The following is a 21486-nucleotide window of genomic DNA, read 5'->3' on the forward strand; positions in this document are numbered from 1 at the left end:
TTCACGGCTACAGCGATTTTCAGCGAGATTCATTAGTAAAAAGTCAGAGGCCAGTGATGACGGCAACCCCCGATAGACTTCTCAGGAGCTCCCAAGAATCCGCCCCCTCATGGTGGTCCAGCCGATAAGAAATCCTGCGAATTCCCGTCTTTCCCTTGATGAAATCTTTGATTCTCGGTGAGAGGACCACTCAAATAATTTTTTCATGGAGGGAAGACCCATCACATGAGAACGACGACCCTCATCGCTTTTCTGCAGCTCCCGAGAGCCCACCCCTGAGTTTTTGCGGCGATCGGTTCAGGCGTTTGTGAATTTTGCGAATTTCGGATTTTTCAATTTTTTCCGAGTTTTCGAATTTTCGTGGGTGGAGCACTCAAATAATTTTTTTAAGGTAGAAGGACTCATCGCATCGGAGAACCGACCTCCCTATAACCACCGCTGGATCCCCCAGAACACGCTCCTAAATTTTCACGACGATCGGTTCAGCCGTTTTCGAGTCTATAGGGTACCCCGGACACACAGACAAACAGACAAACAGACATACGTTTTTATATATATAGATTCCCGTTGTAGGCGAGGGGCAGCTCACACAGCCGTGCGTGCTCGAGAAATAAGGTTATGATCCATTGAGTCGCTACGCTGTAACGCTGGAATGACTCAACACCTTCTGAGTCCGAGCAGAAGGGGGCCATGACCCCTGCTTTGGAACCTCCGGTTTCATGCTATCTCCGCACAGCTTCGGGCTGGCGGCGGACTTCCCTCGGGCGTCAATTTTGCAATCGAATCGAGGGACATGGTTCTATCCAAGAACCATGGTTCCGAAGGAGAGGTCATGGCCCCCTTCTAACCAAGAACCATGTCCCTCGATTCGATTGCAAAATTGACGCCTCCCATCGCGGAAGGAACAAGAGCTTCCAGGTCGTCGAGGTTCCAGACCGGAAAGTTGTATTAATGCCCTGAAGATCATCAATGGGCCGCTTGTGATCCAAAGGGCTGAGAATGCTAGTCACCTACGTAAGCTCCAATCAAGAGTGTTTCCTGTCGGGATGTGGGAGTGAGAACACTCACCGAGAGGAAAACTTCAGAAGAATGCGTGAATGCCTCTGACCAGCTTTTCAATCCGAGTATAGAATACGATCACTTAAGAGTCTAGAAGTCGAGGCTAACCCATTTCCAAACACACATATACATGTGTCCCCCATCTAAATGTAACACACCGTGTCGCATTCGATAAATCAATGAGTCTTTATTGTAATGTATCCTCGTCCACTTTACCCTCGAGAGCAGATTTACGTCGTTGGTTAACGCAATCACACCATGGCCCCTTGCATTGGCAAATAATTTTCGTTATATCCCCCTGCCCGAATAATCTATTCGCCTCCTCTTCGTAACTTTTCATAATCCTCTCTCGCCGATACCATCTGTAGTACTGCAAAGCTGGGGAGAGGAAATAGGAGTAAATCGAAGGTCAGACGTTCGATGACGCTCCGTCCCCCGGAGAAGCAGACAACGAAGTACATACAATGAAACCTGTCTAATAAGACCATTGTCCAATTGAACCATATGAGGTAAACCTGAGTGAGCAGACCTCACATTGAACGAAGCGACTCGATTCGTTGCCATATTAAATGACCTGTTCAATGGGACCACATGAGCTATCGGACCGCTTTTCTGGTGCATCGCGGCTGGTCCTATTGAACAGGTTTCACTGTATGATCATTCCTGTTCGTAGCTCGATAAGATCTCATGGCAGCGTGCGAACTTCGCCGTGTATCACGCGCCGCTGTCGGTGGCGCTCCTAATGGGTACTCACAGCATAATGCACCAACCAGGAGGCTCCCAATTGTAGCGATTTTGTAAACCGGTAGAGGTGGTGGTTTTTTTTCTCCGTCATAGTTAACCCTCGGCTTCCCCGACTTCATGAAATGGGGGAACATGATTCTTTGAGAAGTAATTAGAGCGAGACCAGAATGTCGACGCGGCGTTGGTATCGACAAATCACGGAAAGATGATCGACTATCTTATGTCCATGTACCGAATGACCCTAACCATTGAGAGAAACTGGTCGAGCGGCCGATTTATGAGACAAGCTCAACCTTCACACCCCTCTGAACGGCCGATGACTGAAGGAGCGATGGCAGGGAGTGTGCGATGACGAGATATGGCTCCGGAGCGGTCCGCTTACATCGAACTCCTGGAACACGAAATCGAACCCGATCAAGCGAGCCTCGGTCAGGACAATACAAGGGAGGGGGAATCAGAAGAACTCTCGAAATCTAATGAGTCGGCAGATATAGGGATAGGATCCTATCAGCTTCACGACACCGACTCCAAGACTCGCCTAAAGTTTGACCGCTGTTCAACGAATTCTCTTTCGCGCACACCGAGGTAGAGCTTTATTTATATTTATCATCTGGATAGCAGACGAAACGCTAGTCAATCTGATGATCCACCGGGCACTGGACGCGGCCTGAGCGGGAACCGGAACTCTACCTTTCGACCCTCTCAGATGCTCAAATGTACAATGAAGGCGAATGTATTTGGAGAATATTTTCCCAAGAAAAATGTCACTTTTCCGAGTCAATCGTCGGCGTCAGAAGGCCCCAACGTGTCCGCGGCTCTGCCCGCCCTGTTCTGAGGTAACGGGGAGGAACAAACCGTATTTACTCTATCAGAAGGGCACCCTCTGGAAGAAGGGCCCTTACGCGGAGATCGAGATATAGACGGGCACCCTTTGATAGACGGCCTCCGTAAGGATGGATTTCCGAGGGGGGATCCAGAGTTCTATGAAGTTCTCGATAGGCTTTCGGGATCATGAGGGAAAATAGCTCTCTGAATGTCGCTCTCTGTTTCCAGGCAGATCCGGAGCTGATCGTCATCGCCTTCGTCTCGAGTGTTCTCCCACGCATTTCGCCGTATCAGATGTCGTGAGGAAGAGAGTAGAGCGAGAAACCGGAGTCACATGCGAGCTCCGCAATGACGAAACGCCGCAGGGAAACGGGCCTCGGAGATGTTCCCATGAGCTTTACATATTTATTCGATCGCGTATTCACATGCTCTTTTTACAGATTTAGTTACAAACGGCTCTCAACCGGAGCCGCCGATCGCTCCAAGATAATCGTCCATCAGAGTCCCTATGGCGAAAATATCTGTCGCGTCCACACGAGTTCCCACAATTTTCAACCTGGAAATCGTCCAGAATAGTCATCGTTAACAACGCTTGGATTGTTGGGCAAGCCACCCAGGATGCCACCAATCGTGGCCATCGCGGGTTCCTCGTGAAACTCCCAAGTCCTTACGAGGGGGAAACAGCGGTAATCTTCGTAGACAAACCTTATGTCGTCGTCAGCTTGTATGCAGTCGTCTTCCGCGTTTTTGTAACATGGTGGCGTCGAATTCGGGTCGAATTGCATGTCCGGCGGAATGGAGTGCCTCGAAATAAAGCACGAAAGGGGTCCTGTGTGGAATAATGCAATAACGTCAGAACATGGCTCCCGTTCCTTTTCCGAAACGACGCGTACAAGTCTTGAGCCTTGACGTATACCAAGTGTCGTCGATTGAACTCACCGATTTCAGTGAATATGCCGACTTTGTTGACTTGAGTGACAACGGCGTCTAGAACTTCTCCTTTGAAAGGTCTGAATACTATCGCTTTGTATTTGACAGGGTACACTACGAATCCTCGGTTCGGTTGTATTAGGCCGTCTCCGATGGAATCAATCGCGGTGACTGCGATCACGAAGCCGTACCTGAAAGTACACGCAAGGGTCAACGTTGAAGCAGAATGGGAATGCAGGAACAAACGCCAGTCACCGGCGCCGTACGAGAGGTATACACGTACTTCCCGGTACAAGTTCCCTCGACTTCGGTGAAGAGCTTCTGTTTCACCGTTTCCATGAGTTGCGGACCGAAGTACCGCGGATGGAGCAGAATTTCGTGCTCCAAGGAAATGTGGTAGAACATTCTTCGATGAGTTCTCTCAGAGGTCGGGCCCGAGTTCGGAAATTTTGAAAACTAAGCGCGGCCACCGACGAGCCCTCTTCAGAAACTGGAAACGGTGAAGAGTGTTGACGACACAAACCGAGCACGATGATCCCGATGATCTTTGCTGAAACTTGACTGCCCGCCACGAAGACTGCAGGCGGTCCCCCACAGTTACCTGATGAATACAAGGACGGAGCGACCTCGAACCCGTGTGAAGTCGGAGTATCATTCACTCCCGCCTGATGAAGTCCGCTTGCGGAAGTCTCATCGCCCAATGGACCAACTCAAGCACAGCATCGCTGTCTGGCGGATAGTGAGAAGTGAGAGTAAATTGTTCGTTTACGATATCATGATCCATCTGTTCTTCAAATGGAAAATCGGGATAAATAGTTGCTCGACACACAACGTAGGTCCCAGAGTCTTCGATCCGTTTCTACTTTCTCGACATTTCAGCATCTCGTTTCTCATCATTCATCATCGATACATCATCCGCCATAGGGCATCCTGATCCTTTTGACGCTGTGCTTGCAGAATATATCGCTGGTATTGGTCTATCTACCTATGTATTTACAAATCACAACATATCAGTGTTTCTCGAAGAGCAAACAGAACGCCCCACCTTAGGGGCGCTGGCGGTTGCGGAGGACGCGAGGCGCTAATTCTAACCCTAATCTTCGTCGCTCGAATCTAGCCGAATAACTTCCGCTGGAGGCGGTCTGAGGCTGACCTGAAAGAAGGCGATATCATCAGAGACGGTTCGAAAATCGATCCCGCTATCGACGAGCTTTCCCTGGGGAAACAATCTTGAATTACACGAACCAATTTCTCGAGCTTTTTATCCGGGGGCAAGGGTCTTCCCTTCAAGGCAATGGCATAGATTTTCCTTCTTGTCTGAAGCTCCGTCATCGGAGCGTCCTCAATCCAAGAGCTCGATTTCTCCTTCTTCAGCTTTCTGAGGCGTTCCTGTGTATGCCGGAAGCCTCGTGAGGAATCGGGAAATGCCTCACCATAGAGCCACAGACCAAGCATTACATTATGATGGACGAATCGAGCTCGCGCCCAAGCAGAAAACAGACATCACCTGCAATCGGCCCCGCTCGAGTTTGAGTGCCTCGATCTTCTTTTCCAGCTCCGTAATTCCTTCCGACATTTCCCCTCTTTATCCGGAATATCCGGATCCTAATCTGAAATGTGTTTCAAGAGATTCCAAACGTATTATATCGCCTGATCCGGTAAGCCCCTCGCCGCGGACCCTCCTGTTCGCACGCCCAACACGCCGTTCTCCGGCGAGCATGCCCTTTGTTAAAGCCGATATAATCGAGCGAGCCAGGGTCCAGCGCAATTGGTCCTCCTCACGTGGAAATCGCCTCCGCCACAGACCAAACGTCCTTCTCCCTTCAGAGTTCCGCAGCTATAACCCGTCTCAATCAATCCATACTGCGAGCGAGAGGAAACCAAAGATGTTCAGTGATCGGAAACTCTTATGCGCTTCCGTGTCATCAGGGTTGATGATGCTCCTCCAAGTTTCATAAGCTCAAACACGCAAACGAGGTTGATAGCCAGTGGGTAGCAGTGAGTCCACGAGCGGCGGACGAATCGTTTCATAAGAATGGCAAAACGCATAGGTGCGGATAAGCAAGCCCATGCCTAGCTAGAGGAGCACTCACTCAGTTCGTCTGCGATAATACCGATCTCTGTTAGAGCGACGACGAAGCCTCGTACGGAAGTCCCGTTGATCGGTATCGACCTATTGTCCGTCGTTCTTCCCGGATCAATCCCGCCTCAGCTCGATTGAGGGTTTCTTTGACCTGAACAGAGTGAACTTCGGACAGCGGCAAACTTTGAAACTCTCTTCAGACACTGTTATTATATTCGGGGAGGTTTCTGGGATATGTGAACATGCTAAGCCGTGCCGCGCGGATAGAACTCATGTAGCGAGACACGTTGCGCCGCGCCGCTCTTCGGTATGGAGAAGCGCATTTCGGAGGGTGCGCGTCAAGATCCTCACATCGAGAGAATCATACCAGAGATACCGCTCGGTAACTCGGGAGACCGTAGCCGGTGCTGGCTTCTCGTACCGTAGAGGGTTAGCACTCAACGCTTACCACCTCGGACGATCCCTCACTGTCGCTAGATGATTTGAGATCGACACCTCGATGATAGGTGAAGCTGGACCTCTTCGAAGAGCAGAACACGAAAGCAGCAAGAGACTGTAGAGCGTGTTGAGAATTCTTCGCTCCAAATGGATACGTCTCAGCGTTGTGATCATTACTCAGTGACTCATCATTGACCCCAGTTCGCCAGTCGAGGGCTGTCCTCCGAGACTTTTGGGTCGCCAAACTGCATATCCATCAAGGATACTCACAGCTCCGTCCGGAAATCCTACTCACAATTATCCCAGACGGAGCGGAATCCGTCAAGTTCACTCGATTGGAACAGATTTCAGTTGAAAGAAATCGATTCCAGACGAGCATTTGGAGTTCTTGGATCATGAGCAGAAGCACATCGCAGCGAAGATCCTATCTATACATCGATACATTTGATGTGCTTCCGAGGATTTTCCTCCGTTTTTTCCTCTGCAGCCCCGCTCTCATTCTCTCCCAGCGATCACCCCCGGCAGTTCGTACAAATCACTCCGGGATCCATTGAGAAGACGTCAAGGATCACTGGCCTATATCCTCCTCAGTGGACGGAAGTCGTCGCCGAACGGCACCATTCGCCTCCTGATCCGAAAGAGTCATTCACAACCTCGGAGCGAGCCACAGGCTCTGTGACCTAAGAATCTAGGCAGGTCCTATTGCACCGATATCAGTATCTGCCGAACGGCGGAGAGGATCAGGTATTTCTGAACAGACTGACAGTTGTGGACGGGAGGAAGCTGAGAAAGGCGTATGGGGCGCGTGGGTTCGTACTCCTCCCGAATGAATATTTCCGTTATCTCCACAGTGCGCAGCTTTTTCTTTGAGAATCGATTTGCGTGCCCTAAGATGACAGCGGTGGGGTTTTATCGCGTATGAGCACCCTCATTTGTCTAATGAAGGAGAGCGGTTGCTTCCAGCTAATTACGCCGGAATTCACCTCAGCTGGACCTTACCAATTTTCCGTCAGTGCAGGGTGCGAGACGCACCCGACGCGACTACCCAAGACCAAAAAGCAGGCTCAGTAGTATGAGCTTCATGGGAGCTTTATTCTCCTTTTGGTGATTTTTGGCCTTAGGGAACAGAGAACGTCATCCACGTCCCGGGCGCATCAGGGGAGCGGAGTAGAGGAGCAGCACGGCTTTGGAAATCACGGCCCATATGGTTCGCGGTGCCGTAGTTTCGCGGTGCGAGTCTGCCATCGACAGAATCTCGAGCGAGCTGGGATGAAACTCCGGGCAGGACCGCAGAGCCGGTAGGCAGCTTGGTTCCGAGAGGGGCAGCGACGGCGTATCGAGAGCGCAGGCTCTAGAATACTGAGGAGGCGCGTGCCTCAAATCTGAATGCAGGGAAGAGATTGAGAACAAATTGCGAAATTTGGAAATCAATACTTTAATTGTATCGTTAAACTATGTAGGATCAGCATTGAATTGAGTCTCCTCGAAGTGTCTCACTGGCCACAGCTTGCATCTCGTAGAAGGAACGTCCGCTGAACTCTTCGTCCATCCAGCGTTGATTTGACGATTCTGCGCGATCGGGTTCGACTCCTCCATGGTTCGACCTCTGCCCTCTATCTTCGACAGCGTGTACGGTGGCTGCGACAGATGAGCAGGACTTCGGAATAAGTAGACGGTGAGGATCCGTGCAAGATATTTATTCACAAGCCTCACATGATCGTCCCACCTCGACCATAATCTACATTGTAAGACACTTGGGACTCAATTCCAAGCAGACGTACGCTAAGGACTTCAATCTCTGTCGACGAGTTTGAACCAATGACCGCACATGCATCGCCTGAGTTCGCCCTTGTGGACCCACATGTAGTTGATAACGACGGCGTCTTCTTCGCAAATGCAGCCCACGAGTCGCTTTTCCTTAATTGAGGGGACCAGATTGGGTTGGTCCTTGGTTCCTACACCGCGCTTCCGGGGCGCTTCGTCGAAAGGGTCCAAGTTCCCACTTCGTATGGCCTCGAGCTCATACTTCTCCTTCCCCGTAGCGTGCTCGAAATGGTCGTGGATTTTCCTCTCGCAAAAACTCCGAACACCGATCGATGGCACGTTCACACGCACGAGGCATCGCGCCGCTGTTAGAAGGGCCATTCTTCTCGAGAATTTCGCTTCTCTCAGTCTTGAATCACGAAGTCCTTGCGATGATCTCGGGGACACAAACACCGACTTGTCCGCTGTCCGCTATTTAATATTCCGCCAATTTAGCGAGCTGGCGAGCACGCCCCCTCCTCCTCTGAATTTAGAGCCCCGGGATTCGAATCCTTTCGGATCTTTGGAATAACGCGGGAAAACGTTCCGCTCAGTGGGACGACCGGGAATAATTTTCACTCCCGATTCAGTGAAGCTTTGAGATGACCTGATCGCGCATGGCGATGGGCTCTCCGCCAGATTTGACGGACACGACTATTTACCTCGGGATTTCAAGCAGAATGAGCGCGAAATCATCGCAGAGAACTCTCGCTGCTTTACGCGATCGGAGAACCATGTCATCGTGCGAATGCATTTCTACGAGATCCGCTCCTCTCAGCATCGGCAAGCCGAAGTTCTGATTCCTATCGAGGAGGGATACGGAGGCGTGCAGCCATGATGTTAACTAGGAGACAGCGAGCTGCTCTGGAGGGTTCGGCAGCAGCTGATCCGGCAGTCAGCAGACTCACCCCTACCGTAAGGGAACCAGGAAGAGTGCTCAAGAGCCGACCTTCCCGCTCTAACACGCTTTCTGCCGACTCCAGGGCGAGCCAGGATGGTGTCTCGCTCAGCACGATCGGGGAGAGCTCCCCCGTCGTCAGACCTGTCACACGATCGGGAAGCAATGCTGCGGATAGAACGCTATCTGCTGATCTTGACGAGTGCGAGACAGGCACCCCTACGCGGAGGAGGTCTACCAGAAACGCTCCACCTATCCTGGATCACTCAGATGTGATCGTTCCCCGCAGCAGAGCGGTCTCCGAGAAGAGAGTTAGTGCTGAAGATCGGGCGTCACCCGCGGAGGATGCAGTGTGCAGTCAGACGACCTCGCGCGAAGAGCAGGACAGCACGGTGACTTCCAGCACTGGGCGAACTGCTCCACGGAGGACGAAATCCATCAAACCTGGATCCACTCGTCCGAATACTCGTGCCACGGCTCGTCGAAGTGAGCATACCGGAGAAACCACGGAAGAAGTGAGCGGGAGAGGACCCGATCGGGTTTCAGAATCCCGAATCAATCCGAGTAAGAATTCCTTATTGATGTGAACTCTGACAAGTCTCGGTATAGTTCTGTCCATTGGTTTTCCCGTGTCACCTCGATGTCAGTTGTATATTTTTCCTGCGAACTAAGTTGACTCTCCCATCGTCTCCCCATGTTTCAGTTGTCCCTCCCAAGACGTTCTACGGCCAGAAGGCTGCTGCAACGATCGAAGAGGACATGCAAGATCGCTTGAAACGATTCTCGTTTCCCACTGTAGCTGAAGGAGAGTCAGAAATCCCGGGCCAAGGAGCCAAGAAAAGAGTCAAAAAACCTCGCGGGACCAAGGCGTCGAAAGTTGCGTCGAGAGTGAGTTATCGGCTGTTGGCGGGAAACCGATTGAAGATTGCCCGTGCTACCCATTCAGACAATCGATTGTCCTATAACCCTCAGACTTTTATTCTCAGGGCAAAACCAGCGGCAACCCAATGGATCGCTTCAAGATTCTGGCGCCGAGAACCGGTGTTCTCGAACAGAGTAAAGAACCCAGAACGCCCGGAGCGAATAAGTTCTTCAAGCATTCTCGACCAATGCCCAAGTGTGCTTTCGCCATTATCGGTGGGGTCCTGAAGCTGAGAGAGAACATCGATGAAAAATCGCGCGGCAAAGGCGTTATTTACGCTGATCAGAACAAAAGAAGGAAAACCCAAGTGTCTACTTTGGTGGCCAAATGCGATGCTCCAGCGAGGCAAGTCGAACCGCAGAAGGTCCATACCCCCCATCTCGGGAAACGGAAGTCGAACCGTTATGAAGCTGAAGAAGTTCTCAAACGGAAGAAAGTTTCCACAATGAGCGACATTCAAGACGAGGAACCCGCAGGAAACAGTTTTCTTGATGCCTCATCGATCGGCGGCGAGGAGTCCCAAATAGTGACGAACACGAGTGGGGTCAACAATCGACCACGGCATACGCCGGCCTTCACGCCTCGAGAAAGCGTCAACGTTTCACATGACGTTACCATCCTCCGTCCTGAAGAGGAGGAAATACACGCAGGCACAGTCGAACCCGGACCATCTCATGCAGAGGAACCGCAAGAATGTGATGCGGACGGAGAAATGCACGGATCGACCGAAATCGGGTCCGGAATTCCGACTCGAGAGCCAAGTCCGGCGTCCGACGATTCTTCGCGAGATCTCACCCCCGTTCCCTGTGATGTCCCTCTCATGTCACCGTCACCATCTCAGGCCTCGCGGCCGCGCAGGTCGTCCGCGAAAGTTCCGCCACCGAGCGAGGTTTACGATCCTTCACAAGATGCTTTTGGTTTCGCTCGTATGCAACCCACGCGGCGGGGCTGCTTCCGGAATCCGTTCATGGAGTTGACGTCGCCCACGAAGAAACCGAAGGAGCTCACGCCAAAGATTTCGGTTTCGGGCGACGATCAGCCCTCTATAGTGGAAGCTCTCGAAAAGAGCATGAAAGAGCGTGTCACTTCCACGCCGAGTAAAAAAGGTATGTCTCATGATGATACTTGGGAAACGCGAATCTCTACGCGCGTTCTAATCGCGCTCCTCGGTTCCGCCGCCGGACGAGATATCGGTACGCTTCAATGTTATTGTCGACCGTTCGCAGGCGCGCAGGCCTCATTCCTGGGCACCGGCGAAGCTCCCCCTCCGATTACATCAACTCCTTGGGAAGCGAAACAGAATCCAGTCAGGCATTTCTACGGAGCTTCGACTTCGGCGAGCTGCGACGGCTTCAGGAGTTTCAGCAGACTCATCGATCGCTCAGGATCGAAACAGCTCCAAATAGACGCGGGTCAAAAGAAATTTGGAGCATCCGAGTGCAAGACTTGTGGTATGGTCTTCTCTCAAGGAGAAGCCGAAGAGGAAAGGGAACATCAAAAATTCCATAAACAAATGGTCTCAGCTCTCCATATCAAGGTGAGGCTGGGATTTCCACGGGCGGTGGGGATATTGCTCTAACTTCCTGCGTCATCAGATCGACCGGGACCGGAGCGTAGATTGAACTTCGAGTTCTTTGTTTTGTTTTCTAGCCAGTGCAAAACGCTCAAGTACTCGACGTCGTTCCGAATTTCGGTCGCGTGCTACTAGTCACCGCGGGCGACACCAAGCAGCTCAAGGAGAGGCTGGCGGATGCGATAGAGTTCGCCAATAAAATCGTAGGATTGGATCAGGATGCCGTGACGGCGGACTTCGCCACGCATCCTGACAGGATGTATGCGATATTCGTGAAGGACTCAGGGGATATCCTGTCCATCCTGGGGACAGAACCCGCTGAACGGGTAAGACATCCCAACCGGTCATGAATTTCTTGTAAACAGAGGGACGAATCTTTGATCGACACCGGTGATCGCCAACTTGGCTAACGCTTGTTCCGAGGGGCTCCTCCGAGTAACTTCTTTCTATGGCTTCGCCGCTGGTATCACTCCAAACATCCAGCAGAGGATTGCATAATTTGACAGAAGTTCTACGAAACTTCACGGTGGAATAATGAGTTTCAAAGGACTGTAAACAGCGAGAGTTTCTGGGAGTCGGACCGTCAGCGTTCTGCCTCCCTGCCTCGCTGAGCAAGACCCGGTGGTAACGAGCGATTCCAGCAAGAGGAACAGACTTACCTACTCTTCTAGTGGACTTTCGGAATTTCTCGCCACAGCTCGCCGATTCTAAAATTGCGCTCCGGACCAAAATGGATGTTGCGGGGATCAATCTTCTCATTGAAACGAATTCTTCGATTTTTCTTACAGGCACAGAGGACGCTCCCCGGGCAGGGACTCCTGATTGACTCCGAGAAATACTATCCAGCCAGACGGTCAATATTCTTCGTGTGGACGGTCCCGAATTCCCGTCGGAAAGGGTTGGCCGCTCTCCTCTTGTACAGAATGCGAGCCTTCCTCGCGGACACGGGTTGTGATCCTCTTAGTTTTGATGAGATCGCTTTCGCTGACCTCACACCGGACCTCCATAAGTTTGTCATCGCGTTGTCGGGCAAAGATACCGTGTTAGTTACATCATAGGCCATTTAAACATGAGAATTTCGGATGAATCCTCCTATTTGGAATGCATGTATATATTGAGATGAGGATACAGTGGAGCTTATCTAGGCACCGGAGAGACAGAATACATTCGAATCAGTGGCGAGAGTTTAGAGCTTGAGTCATTCCGGCGCCGTCATATGCAAAAAATTGAGTGTGGAATTCTATCAGATCATCGGAGCTCACACATCGGAGCTCCGATCAGGTTCTAGCTATCACATTGGCTCCCTCCTCTATGTTGAAGAACTCATGGGGGACATTGTCAAACAATTGACAACATTGTCAGAGCAATTGACATGGATGAAATCTCCAACTCGCTCAACGGCGGAAAAAGCGCAAACGCACTCCGACTGAAGTTGTACATACGCTTATAACGAAGACCCTTCGCTCCAAGGAGGTCGGCCGTGATCTCCATCAGCGCTTCAGCGATACCGCCTCGAGCTTTAGGTCTTCAGATAAGGAGAAAGGGAATAAGATAATGCAAAGAAGCCTCGCGAAAGGAGAGACTCGGGAATAATCCAAAATTCAAATATACCTAAATAAATGAGACAAGTTTAAATTACTGGCAGGAAGTACCGACGCTCTTGACCTGGTTCGATAATTGCATTTTCTGAATCGTAGTGCAGCGTAAACTAAGCTCCAGCTCGGAAACCTCTTCCTGAGAGGACGTTGAGCTTTTTTATCCGTTCCTCCCCTCCGCTGGGAATATTGACCTCGGCCAACAGGGTGTTGAGCGAAAGATGGACGTTTTCTGTTAAATGGAAGCGCGCGTCCGCTTTGCGAAAGTTCCGCGCGACCATCCCGACTATGGGGACGATTGACTCCCGTTTCACACGCACCCGCGAATTATGCGCTCGGGTCTCGGGTCCCGACAGTGATTGTGGATCCGTCATCCGGTTTGCTCGTTGGGTCAGGGAGAGGAAAATCAGGGCGAAATAAACTGAGCTCCTCCAGAACTTTTTCCCTTTCGGAGGAGAGCATGGAGTCGGCCCTTTGTCCTTGGAGCAGCGCTCAACGTGAAAGCGACCGAAGGCCTCCATTGTATTGTGGCAGCGTGCAATGAAGTTCACGGAGCAGCTCCTACTGTTGGCCGTGTGCGCTGCTCTGGCATATGCTCGGCCCCGTAAGTGGAGGAATCTCTGCATATTCTCTAGTCATTCTCCCCACCCCCGGGATCGAAAATCGTTCCCTCTATTCCATGCCTACGAGACTGGGGGTGATTCACTCCATCGGCCAACAGTCAATAGACGAGACTCCGGGGGGCAATGCTCCTCCGCTTTCACAAAGACGCGCGAAAATCGGACTACATTGTCAGCTTCTCTCAGAAGTGATCTTCGAATCCGCAAGCAAGTGATGGCTTCCTCGATCGCCAACATCTCAACCTAACATTTCACTCAAAATAATCTCCCCACGCAGAGGACCGCGTCGTGGTCAGTGAAGGAAGACCTTCGGATGGAACCCAAGCGGAAAACGGCGCCGGTAAGACAAGTCCCCGAATTCTAGCCTTCGAAAATGATAATTGAGACCCGCCTGGTGAGACCGGATGTTTCGTTTCGGTGCGCTCGATGATTCCACCGAGAAGCCAACCTGACTCACTCTTGTGAATGGAGCGGGTCCCAACAGCCTGTCACATCGAAATGCGGGAAATACGCGTCGTAGCATTCGCGGAATGTCTGAAGAAAAGCGATTTTCTCGTGAAAATATTTGGAATCGACTTCTCCGGGAGATAATCGTCATTTCTGCGGATGGTAAAGCCATCAGCTCTGTCAAAACCGCACCGACATTGCGTATAGAGTTGTTACGCGTGTATTCTCTCGGGTCAGAGCAACTGTGCAATCTCATTCACGCATGTTTGCTCGCTCGCACAATGACCATTCCCGGGCACACCAATGACGGGAGATCCCTCCACGCGGATAAGACAGGGTCGTGGTTCGTTATCGGCAAAACACCCGTCTTCATGGAAAAGATTCATTTTGGAACTCCTGTTCTGAAGAATGTCGCCTCCGAGTGATTCCTTTGACGGCCTTAGAATTTATTCTCAAATCCTCAGGAATTCGCCGTGAATTATCGGCTTACTTTCTAATTGCCACCCATCGTACCATGAGTACACGAATGGACATTCGGAAAATGACATGTTCTCGCTCGCGTTGTTTGGAAGAATATATTAAGCTGGGTCTAAACGTCCGCTCTCCGAATTTACATCCAAAACTCATTGAGTTACCTAGGCATCGAAGGCTTGGTTGTTAGTGGGTGGGTTACTTGGCTGGCTGGCTTGTCGGCTCGATCATCCGCTCATTGATGACTAGTAAGTTTCAGTTCGGAGGGGTATTTAGTGCATTCAAAACTCAACAGACAGATAAACATTGAGCACCAGTTGGTGCCCGACACGGTACTCTTGCCTTAAGGCGGCTATCTCGTGTAGTACACGCGATAGTACAGGGTCTTCCCTCGCCAGAGGGAGTAGGAATTGTCGAACTTCAATAAATAAATTCCCTGGCCGGGATACTGATGTCGACCGACATAAACCTCATGGTGACAATCGCGACGATAGATAGGGATGATGATCGACGAGGGAGGCTCGAGGTCGACGGCTGGTTTGACGGCTTCAATATCGGTCTCAGTCGTGTCGTCCTCTTCTTCGCCTGACTCATCTTCCGAGTCGCTGATGTGAACGGACACGGTGTTTCCAGGCGTTTTATTCCATTCGAAATAAACACCGAAAGCTGAAATAGTATTGAGCCGTTTAGGACAATTTCCAGAGAATCGGGAACCGAGCCTGATTCGCTCGTTGAGGTTTATGGGACGTCCGCACGTCATCGATTCGATGATCGTCGCCGTTCGCGTGCTGTATTGGGGTCCATTGCCTCAACAGCGTGAATGACAAAACTTTTCTCCCATTCTAAATCGAGTGGAAGCTCTGCAAGCAACTGCGCTTGCAGGTCGATGAGCGAACTGCGTGCGAAAAGTTTCGCACAAGTCGGCTGACATCGTTCGGACAAAGTCGCTGCGCTATTTTCTGTGGCGTTCATTGAGAGAACAGAAGGCTCTTTTGTGCAAATGCTCTTTTTCTGCGAACGAGAATATGACAAAAAGCAAAACTATTACGCGGAGCTTTCAAATACTCGATCCATTCGAGCGTGTCGATGACGCGCCGAGAGACACCGATCGAGTAAAGCCTCTATCAACAAGACGGGCTCGAAACCCGACGAAGCCCACAAACGTCTGTCAAGCGATTAGGCGGCTCGAGCGTTCGCTTAATTCGTGTTTTCGAGGGCCGAATCCGATTCAATCTGACGATTGAATCTGCTGCTCGTTCTCACCGATGTCGTAGGTGTCGGTCGCAAATTCCCAGTACAGGCACTGTCCATCCGCATGAGTGGGAACTCGCACGGTGACGGTCTCTCCGTGTCCAACCTTGATGATGCTGTCACCTCCTTCTTCTCTGATGTCCTCTTTGAACTCGACGATTTCTTTCCGGGTCCACATCGTCGGTTCGGCAACGGAGATTAGAGAACCGTCCTCGTCCGAATCATTGTCCGATACCTCGGTCGTTCCGTGGTTGTGGTGCTCGTGATAAGGCTGCAGGCGTTCATCGTTCTCGGGGATCTCAGTGCAATGAGTTGTAACCGTCGAACTCGGGAGCTCGGAATGTAGCACTGCTTCTCCCGGGGCTACTTCCCCCGCCGGTCCCGACTGATTCCGGTGACCGTTCAGCGAGAGCGCTGCCGTTTGTTCCGCCAGTTGTCGCATGTACTGTAAGGGAAAGTCATCGATAGGAGGTTAACAATCGAGAAAAGAATGAAAAATCATACAGGCAGCGATATTGAAGCCATCGTATCGGTGGGAGGCAGAAGAACGGTGGACATTCACGGACCTGTTTGAAATGTTCTTCTTGAAGTTGTTTGATGACCATGTGTTGGTGCTCAGGGCTCTGGGGATATTGTTGGGCTGCGTATGCAGTGAATTGACCGAAGGTCTGTTGATTAAGAGCGGCCCTAATCAGCTCTTCGTTCGGACTAGAATTATGGATTGGGCTGGAAGCCGTGGAAGACGGCGACGAAGACACGCCGCCTGTCTGCTGCGGTTCTCGCTGTATCTGCTCTTGCTGGAACAGGAGCACAGACTTGTTAGGAAACGTGTCGTCAGGGGTATCGGATTGGGAGCGATCTCCGAAGTCGCTTGCGAAGACAATACACCTCGATGTCAACGAACTTCAATGTCGTGAACTCACTTGCTGTAAGCTCGCCTTGTGTGCGCAAACGAAAGGTCGGAAAAGGGGACAACGGTCGTGAAGCAATGCCACAAACTCTTGCTTCGCCGTGGTGGCATCCATGTCACCCAGCGCAAGCCATGCATCATGACGATCCTATGATGGTGAAGGTCATTACAATAGCTGTTTCGTGCCAACGAAGAAATCGCTAACATCTCCCGGACATTTGGTCTCAACGTGAATGTTTCGGATTCTCCGGAAGCGTTCTCGTCAGAGGAACTCTTGTAGGGACGCGTTGATCGAACTTCGAATGTTCCAGCGAGCCCCTGACCTTCGCGAGTCCAACCTTGCTTTCATTTCGTTCATAATGATATCGATTGTCATCCAAATCAATCTCGTACGAGCCCGCATATCTATTCACGTGAACCTAAAAGCAACATCTGACCATTACAAATAATGGCGGGCTCGTTGAAATACTGTTTGAAAGGACTCCTCTTCCTCACAACTTCGCTCCACCTGGCGAAGTTTTTGAATAAGATCGATGTTTCGTTCCAAGTAATCCGCAGGGATCGGTTTCCATCGCGCAAAGACTCTCAGAGATTTTCTACCGCCAGACAAACGATATGAATGCTTGGTCGCGTGATGAATTGAATGGAGGATGGCGGGTAGGGAACTGCCAGACGGCCGGACGTGTGTGGTGGGTCGATAGCTTTCCAGGAGATATCTGTTGTATGGACAGCTGGTTGGCCGAGTGCCAAATGGCCTCTCTAACGCAGACGCACATCGACATGTGAAAATAGCGCTGTGGTCGTCTATGAACGTGGAATCTACAGCTCTGACCGAAATCCGTCAGAAGCCGGCATTCGCTCTTGATTCGTGGTAGATCCAGCGAGGCGGATTCGGTTCGCCGCTCGAGCACGCATAATAATCATTCAGGAATCGGAACGAGGATCTTACTTGGCCGATGACGTCCAGGTAGCCGACGGCGGTGATTTTCGAGTTATCGTAAACGCCGTGTTTGACTTGTTGGGTGTAGGCGACGAGTTTAGTCTTGTCCTCGTAGGACACATGGAAAGCCTTGCCCACGTTTTGACTGGAAAGAGATGGTCGAGTGTTAGGAGGAGAGACTCCTCGGATGAACAGCCCAGTCGAATCATGGAATCATGGATCGAAGCCATGGTGAAGTTCGAGAAGAGCCGGCGCTCGGGCTCCATGGCGGAAAAATATCCGTAGCCTGTGATCCGTTCCAATCGAGCCGCAGCTCAATCGATGAGTAAGGGAGGGGAGCCTTCCATTCAACAGGAGCTCTGACGTGCCACGCGACCGCATCGAGTCTCGTGCTCGTGTCTCCGGCTCCAATTTAGAAACAGGTTCAATCGAGATGATGGCAGTACGGCATCAAGGTAGCCGCGGAGTTGGGATGACGTGTCTGCGCACAGACTTTCCGCCAGAACATGCAATAATAGACAGCTGAGGATCGGGCTTCGAAATATTTTCAGCTCATCGAACAACAGTCCACATCTGCACGGAGAATTAATTGAACGACTCTAATGTCGACCCCGCCGCCGACTGTCGGTGTCGTTCAGCCTGTTCCCGTCATGCGATGATGATCGAACTCACCAGAAGAATTGCTTGGCCATTTTGTAGAGCGTGTCGAGATCGAAGCCCCACTCGACGAGGAACTCATCATCTTGCTGCGTTTTTCCCGGTGTTCGTTCGGGAGTCTTTGGGGCTCCCGTAGGCTTCGAGTGCACCGCGGGGGCCACCGCCGCCCCGGTCTCGAGCGGGGCGTTCGCCATCGGGACACTGGTATCGGTGGCAGCGACTCTCCTCACTGCTTGGAACTTTTCTTCTCGGGCGCTGTCAAACCCTGCTCGTCGGGGCTGCACGGAGCACACTCACAGCTGACGTTTACAGTAGCGACGAGATCGTTGGCAAGCTGGCTCAGAGCCTGGCAGGCAAACGAGGAGCCGACCGACGATGATGGTTTGGGAGAATGAGACGACGAGCGCTGATTTGGAGGAACAACAAAGTTGACGTCGACAGGAACAGCTCCCTAGTCAGCCATCGGAACTCTGCTTGGAGTGAAGAGAACCTCGTCTGCGGATGAGACTTCACGGAGGAACTCCAAACACATAGACAGATAAAGAGAGTGAGAGAACTCTCTCACTCGTTCTTCTCCGCGATGAGGAGCAGCGCTAGCAGCAATCCCCCTACCACTGGATGTCGTCGTCGTAGTCGAGATTTTGCTACGCGGCCACCCTTAGGAGAGGGTTCTTCGCGCGGTCAAATTCAAATGTGCGCTCAAGATCCGTAATCGACATCGTCAATAGGTATCGTACGCTTGCCAGAGAATCGGATGGAATGCTGGAAATGAGGACGATTGATCCTCATGAACATTCGTCATGGGGTCTCCTGGGCGAGGGGAGTCTCGCTCCCCGTGAAGAGGAGTTTGAAACGTCTCGGTCCGCTCGACTCTGTCAACTGTCTCACATTTCTCGAAATTCTACACTCTGCAGGCGCAGTCGATACCTGGAATGCGAATCCATCGGAGAACGCGATACCTAACGATCCGGTCCCAACAATGCGCGAAAGGGAATTCGAGGTGACGACACTGAGTGGCGGAGTTGTGAGCACGACCGCAGGTAATTCCCTACCCGACTTTCTTGTCAGTTTGACTATCCTGCCGCATCAGGAAAAAATACACCCCTGAGGATAAAATGCATGCGCGATAAGAGCTACCTTCTCGAGTAGAGTTCTCCGAGGCGCCGTTCGGCCAAAGAGATTCCAAGGATTCTGGAACCGGCTCTGCGGGAGTTCCCGGAGCTCCCCCAAGTCCAGCGGCAGGCAGCCCAACTCAGACGACAACGATACTTACCCTCGAGCGAGAAGAAACCCCCTCGACAACTCCGGACTTCGGTTGGAAAGATGCAGATCCGGCTGCGACTCCTTTCGTGCCCGATTTCAATCCTCCTGAAACACCCGGTAAGTTTTCTTCCCGACGTTTCCCCGCCCTTTCGCGACAGCGAAGATTGTCGCAGGTCCAACTCAATGATCAGAGAGCGCGCTTCTCTGAAATCGAAGTTCCCCTCGGAGCTCTCCAGAAACTAAGCAATAACTCATTCGAATGCTCGTCAGGCTCCGTTTGCAAACTGGGCCAAACCCCAGCCTGGCAATTCGTGAAGTGTAAGGCCAAGGCTTTCGCTAGAAAAGCGAAGCAAGCGCAAGGCGATGCCTCGAAATGGATCAAAGAGAAAAGCGAATGCTTGGCTAAAATCTCGAAAGGAGCAGGACACGTACGTTGGGGGAAGTCGGAGCCGACCGATTGATGTAATGCGAGAGATTCATCCAATTTCTGGGAGCTTGCAGCCTCCTTGCTCCCTCAATTGTGCTGTTCCCGTTTCAGGCCATTGAGCAGACTCGCAGATGCCTCATGGGCATTCAGCTCCGGTCTCGTGACTTCGATGAGCAGGTTTGTTTCGATTCTTTCGCCCTGTTTGACAGACGATGCCTTCTGATCACAGAGGTATTTTCCTCTACCCCGAGCGCTGGGACCTGCTGCCGGACGCGTACGAAAGTCCTAGTCTACGCGCGGTACATGGTTTGTGCGATGATCGGGCTCCCCATTCTCATGATCTAACGTCGGTCGTTCGCTTCTGCTTACAGCTGAAGGCATGCTTCACCGGAGGTGACAACCGAGTAAGTCAGTCAGGATGATTGTATCCCCATAACCGTATACACCGTACCTTACCCGGATCGATTTCGCATTGAACGCCGAAATCATTCCGACCAATGATGGTAATCCACGTTTTCAGCCTGAGAACCGTGAATGGAACGAAGGACTTGTGAGTTTCCATGGCAATCTATTCCAGTTCCGATTTACGTGATGTTTCCCGCACTGAGGATTTCCCCGGTATCTATCCCGGGAGGCCTCTCTCGAAGTTTTACCTCGGTCGTGTAAACAGAAACCGTCTCAGATATTACTAGCGATCTACGCAAAAACTGATTTTTATCGATTTCCAAACCCGCACGCTCTTGATCCTATGTATCCCAAGCTGTCCCCTCCCATTTTCTCCATGGCCCCTCTCAAAACCGCCCATCTCATGCATGGAATCAATACCTGTCCTGGCCGGCTTCGGTGCTCACAACGAAGAATTGTCCCGCTTAACGCATTGTGGCATCCACAGGTCTGCTTTACGGGCTTGAACGGAAAAACTGTTGGTATGTAGACTCAGTCAGTGGTTTCGGACTCTTTACAATCATCGCATCAGGGATATCGGGTAAGATTGGAAGCCGACCCCAATCGTGTTGTCAAACCTCTCCGCGAAAATTATCCCAATTGCCTTGGATCTCCGGGAAATAATGACTCCAGGCAGAGGTTTCCAGAAGGCGGCGTAGCGATTGGGGAGCCCGCCCCCTCCCCCCCTGTGACAGACTACCCCCCGCCCCAATGTATTCCGATATCTCGCGGGTTCGGATATTTCCTGATTCCGGCATATTGATTAGTCATACCTCATCCCTTGCCTCTCATACCGCACTATATGTACTTCACCGCCTACGATGCTGTGTTTGAGGACGGAAAAGGTGGCGATGGCAGGCAATCAGTCTTAGCACCAATTCTCGATTACCCCTTGTTTCAGGCGTGCTTCAGCAAGTAGCCAAGGTGGTCGTTCTCTTGATCGTGCAGGTTGGATATCGGGCTATGATGGTTTACTTCAGCAACGGCGTGACAGAGAAGATCTTCATCTGATCGACTCCCTGACATTCTCGGAATGCCTCACGGAACGCACTGTCGACGAGTCATGCAATAAATTATTCGAAGTTCGGATCAGACGGCCGCATTTACCCCTTCGGTTGCTTGAGCCTGCATCTCTAGTAGATACATGTCCGAGACAGAGATTGCCCCTTCATAGTCCTTCGGGCGA

The 21486-nt window shown here is 51.5% G+C and overlaps 5 protein-coding genes across 5 annotated transcripts; 2 read left to right on the forward strand and 3 right to left on the reverse strand.

Annotated features, from left to right (window-relative positions):
- Window positions 1-2995: 2995 nt before the first annotated feature.
- Polr2G (DNA-directed RNA polymerase II subunit Rpb7) lies at window positions 2996-4059 on the reverse strand. The gene is made up of 4 exons (XM_003746096.1): window positions 3842-4059; window positions 3568-3749; window positions 3334-3457; window positions 2996-3184 (listed from the first exon to the last, which is right to left on the reverse strand). The coding sequence occupies exons 1-4, from the start codon at window positions 3961-3963 to the stop codon at window positions 3088-3090; spliced, it is 525 nt and encodes a 174-aa protein (XP_003746144.1). The 5' UTR covers window positions 3964-4059; the 3' UTR covers window positions 2996-3087.
- A 3438-nt stretch (window positions 4060-7497) lies between these two features.
- On the reverse strand, window positions 7498-8291 carry LOC100906082 (cytochrome c oxidase subunit 5B, mitochondrial). The gene has a single exon (XM_003746100.2). It carries the CDS (start codon window positions 8222-8224, stop codon window positions 7871-7873), a length of 354 nt encoding a protein of 117 aa, XP_003746148.1. The 5' UTR covers window positions 8225-8291; the 3' UTR covers window positions 7498-7870.
- A 977-nt stretch (window positions 8292-9268) lies between these two features.
- eco (Establishment of cohesion) lies at window positions 9269-12333 on the forward strand. The gene is made up of 6 exons (XM_018640574.1): window positions 9269-9344; window positions 9484-9668; window positions 9767-10808; window positions 10929-11239; window positions 11353-11601; window positions 12064-12333. Exons 2-6 carry the CDS (start codon window positions 9540-9542, stop codon window positions 12331-12333), a joined length of 2001 nt encoding a protein of 666 aa, XP_018496090.1. The 5' UTR covers window positions 9269-9344; window positions 9484-9539.
- A 2119-nt stretch (window positions 12334-14452) lies between these two features.
- On the reverse strand, window positions 14453-18692 carry LOC100905639 (Golgi resident protein GCP60). The gene is made up of 6 exons (XM_003746097.2): window positions 18182-18692; window positions 17519-17654; window positions 16583-16717; window positions 16226-16456; window positions 15672-16104; window positions 14453-15074 (listed from the first exon to the last, which is right to left on the reverse strand). The coding sequence occupies exons 1-6, from the start codon at window positions 18358-18360 to the stop codon at window positions 14761-14763; spliced, it is 1428 nt and encodes a 475-aa protein (XP_003746145.1). The 5' UTR covers window positions 18361-18692; the 3' UTR covers window positions 14453-14760.
- Window positions 18693-19106: 414 nt separating this feature from the next.
- LOC100905786 (uncharacterized) lies at window positions 19107-21390 on the forward strand. The gene is made up of 8 exons (XM_003746098.2): window positions 19107-19206; window positions 19316-19546; window positions 19700-19857; window positions 19968-20033; window positions 20228-20260; window positions 20377-20406; window positions 20749-20841; window positions 21202-21390. The coding sequence occupies exons 1-7, from the start codon at window positions 19146-19148 to the stop codon at window positions 20788-20790; spliced, it is 621 nt and encodes a 206-aa protein (XP_003746146.1). The 5' UTR covers window positions 19107-19145; the 3' UTR covers window positions 20791-20841; window positions 21202-21390.
- Window positions 21391-21486: the final 96 nt, after the last annotated feature.

Source organism: Galendromus occidentalis, unplaced genomic scaffold, assembly GCF_000255335.2.
Source record: "Galendromus occidentalis unplaced genomic scaffold, Mocc_1.1 scf7180000077488, whole genome shotgun sequence".
Taxonomy (NCBI): Eukaryota; Metazoa; Arthropoda; class Arachnida; order Mesostigmata; family Phytoseiidae; genus Galendromus; species Galendromus occidentalis.

Coding starts and splice junctions, on each gene's coding strand:
- Polr2G (XM_003746096.1), bottom strand. CDS start 3,963: ATGTTCTACCACATTTCCTTGGAGCACGAAATTCTGCTCCATCCGCGG. Junction 3,750..3,841: donor GAGGGAACTTGTACCGGGAA/GTACGTGTATAC, acceptor GTGTACTTTCAG/GTACGGCTTCGTGATCGCAG. Junction 3,185..3,333: donor CAAGCTGACGACGACATAAG/GTTTGTCTACGA, acceptor GACGATTTCCAG/GTTGAAAATTGTGGGAACTC.
- LOC100906082 (XM_003746100.2), bottom strand. CDS start 8,224: ATGGCCCTTCTAACAGCGGCGCGATGCCTCGTGCGTGTGAACGTGCCA.
- eco (XM_018640574.1), top strand. CDS start 9,540: ATGCAAGATCGCTTGAAACGATTCTCGTTTCCCACTGTAGCTGAAGGA. Junction 9,669..9,766: donor CGTCGAAAGTTGCGTCGAGA/GTGAGTTATCGG, acceptor TTTTATTCTCAG/GGCAAAACCAGCGGCAACCC. Junction 11,602..12,063: donor GGACAGAACCCGCTGAACGG/GTAAGACATCCC, acceptor TTTTTCTTACAG/GCACAGAGGACGCTCCCCGG.
- LOC100905639 (XM_003746097.2), bottom strand. CDS start 18,360: ATGGCGAACGCCCCGCTCGAGACCGGGGCGGCGGTGGCCCCCGCGGTG. Junction 17,655..18,181: donor ATGGCCAAGCAATTCTTCTG/GTGAGTTCGATC, acceptor ATCTCTTTCCAG/TCAAAACGTGGGCAAGGCTT. Junction 16,457..16,582: donor ACAAGGCGAGCTTACAGCAA/GTGAGTTCACGA, acceptor CTCCTGTTCCAG/CAAGAGCAGATACAGCGAGA.
- LOC100905786 (XM_003746098.2), top strand. CDS start 19,146: ATGCGCGAAAGGGAATTCGAGGTGACGACACTGAGTGGCGGAGTTGTG. Junction 20,034..20,227: donor CTCGTGACTTCGATGAGCAG/GTTTGTTTCGAT, acceptor TTCTGCTTACAG/CTGAAGGCATGCTTCACCGG. Junction 20,407..20,748: donor GTGAATGGAACGAAGGACTT/GTGAGTTTCCAT, acceptor TGGCATCCACAG/GTCTGCTTTACGGGCTTGAA.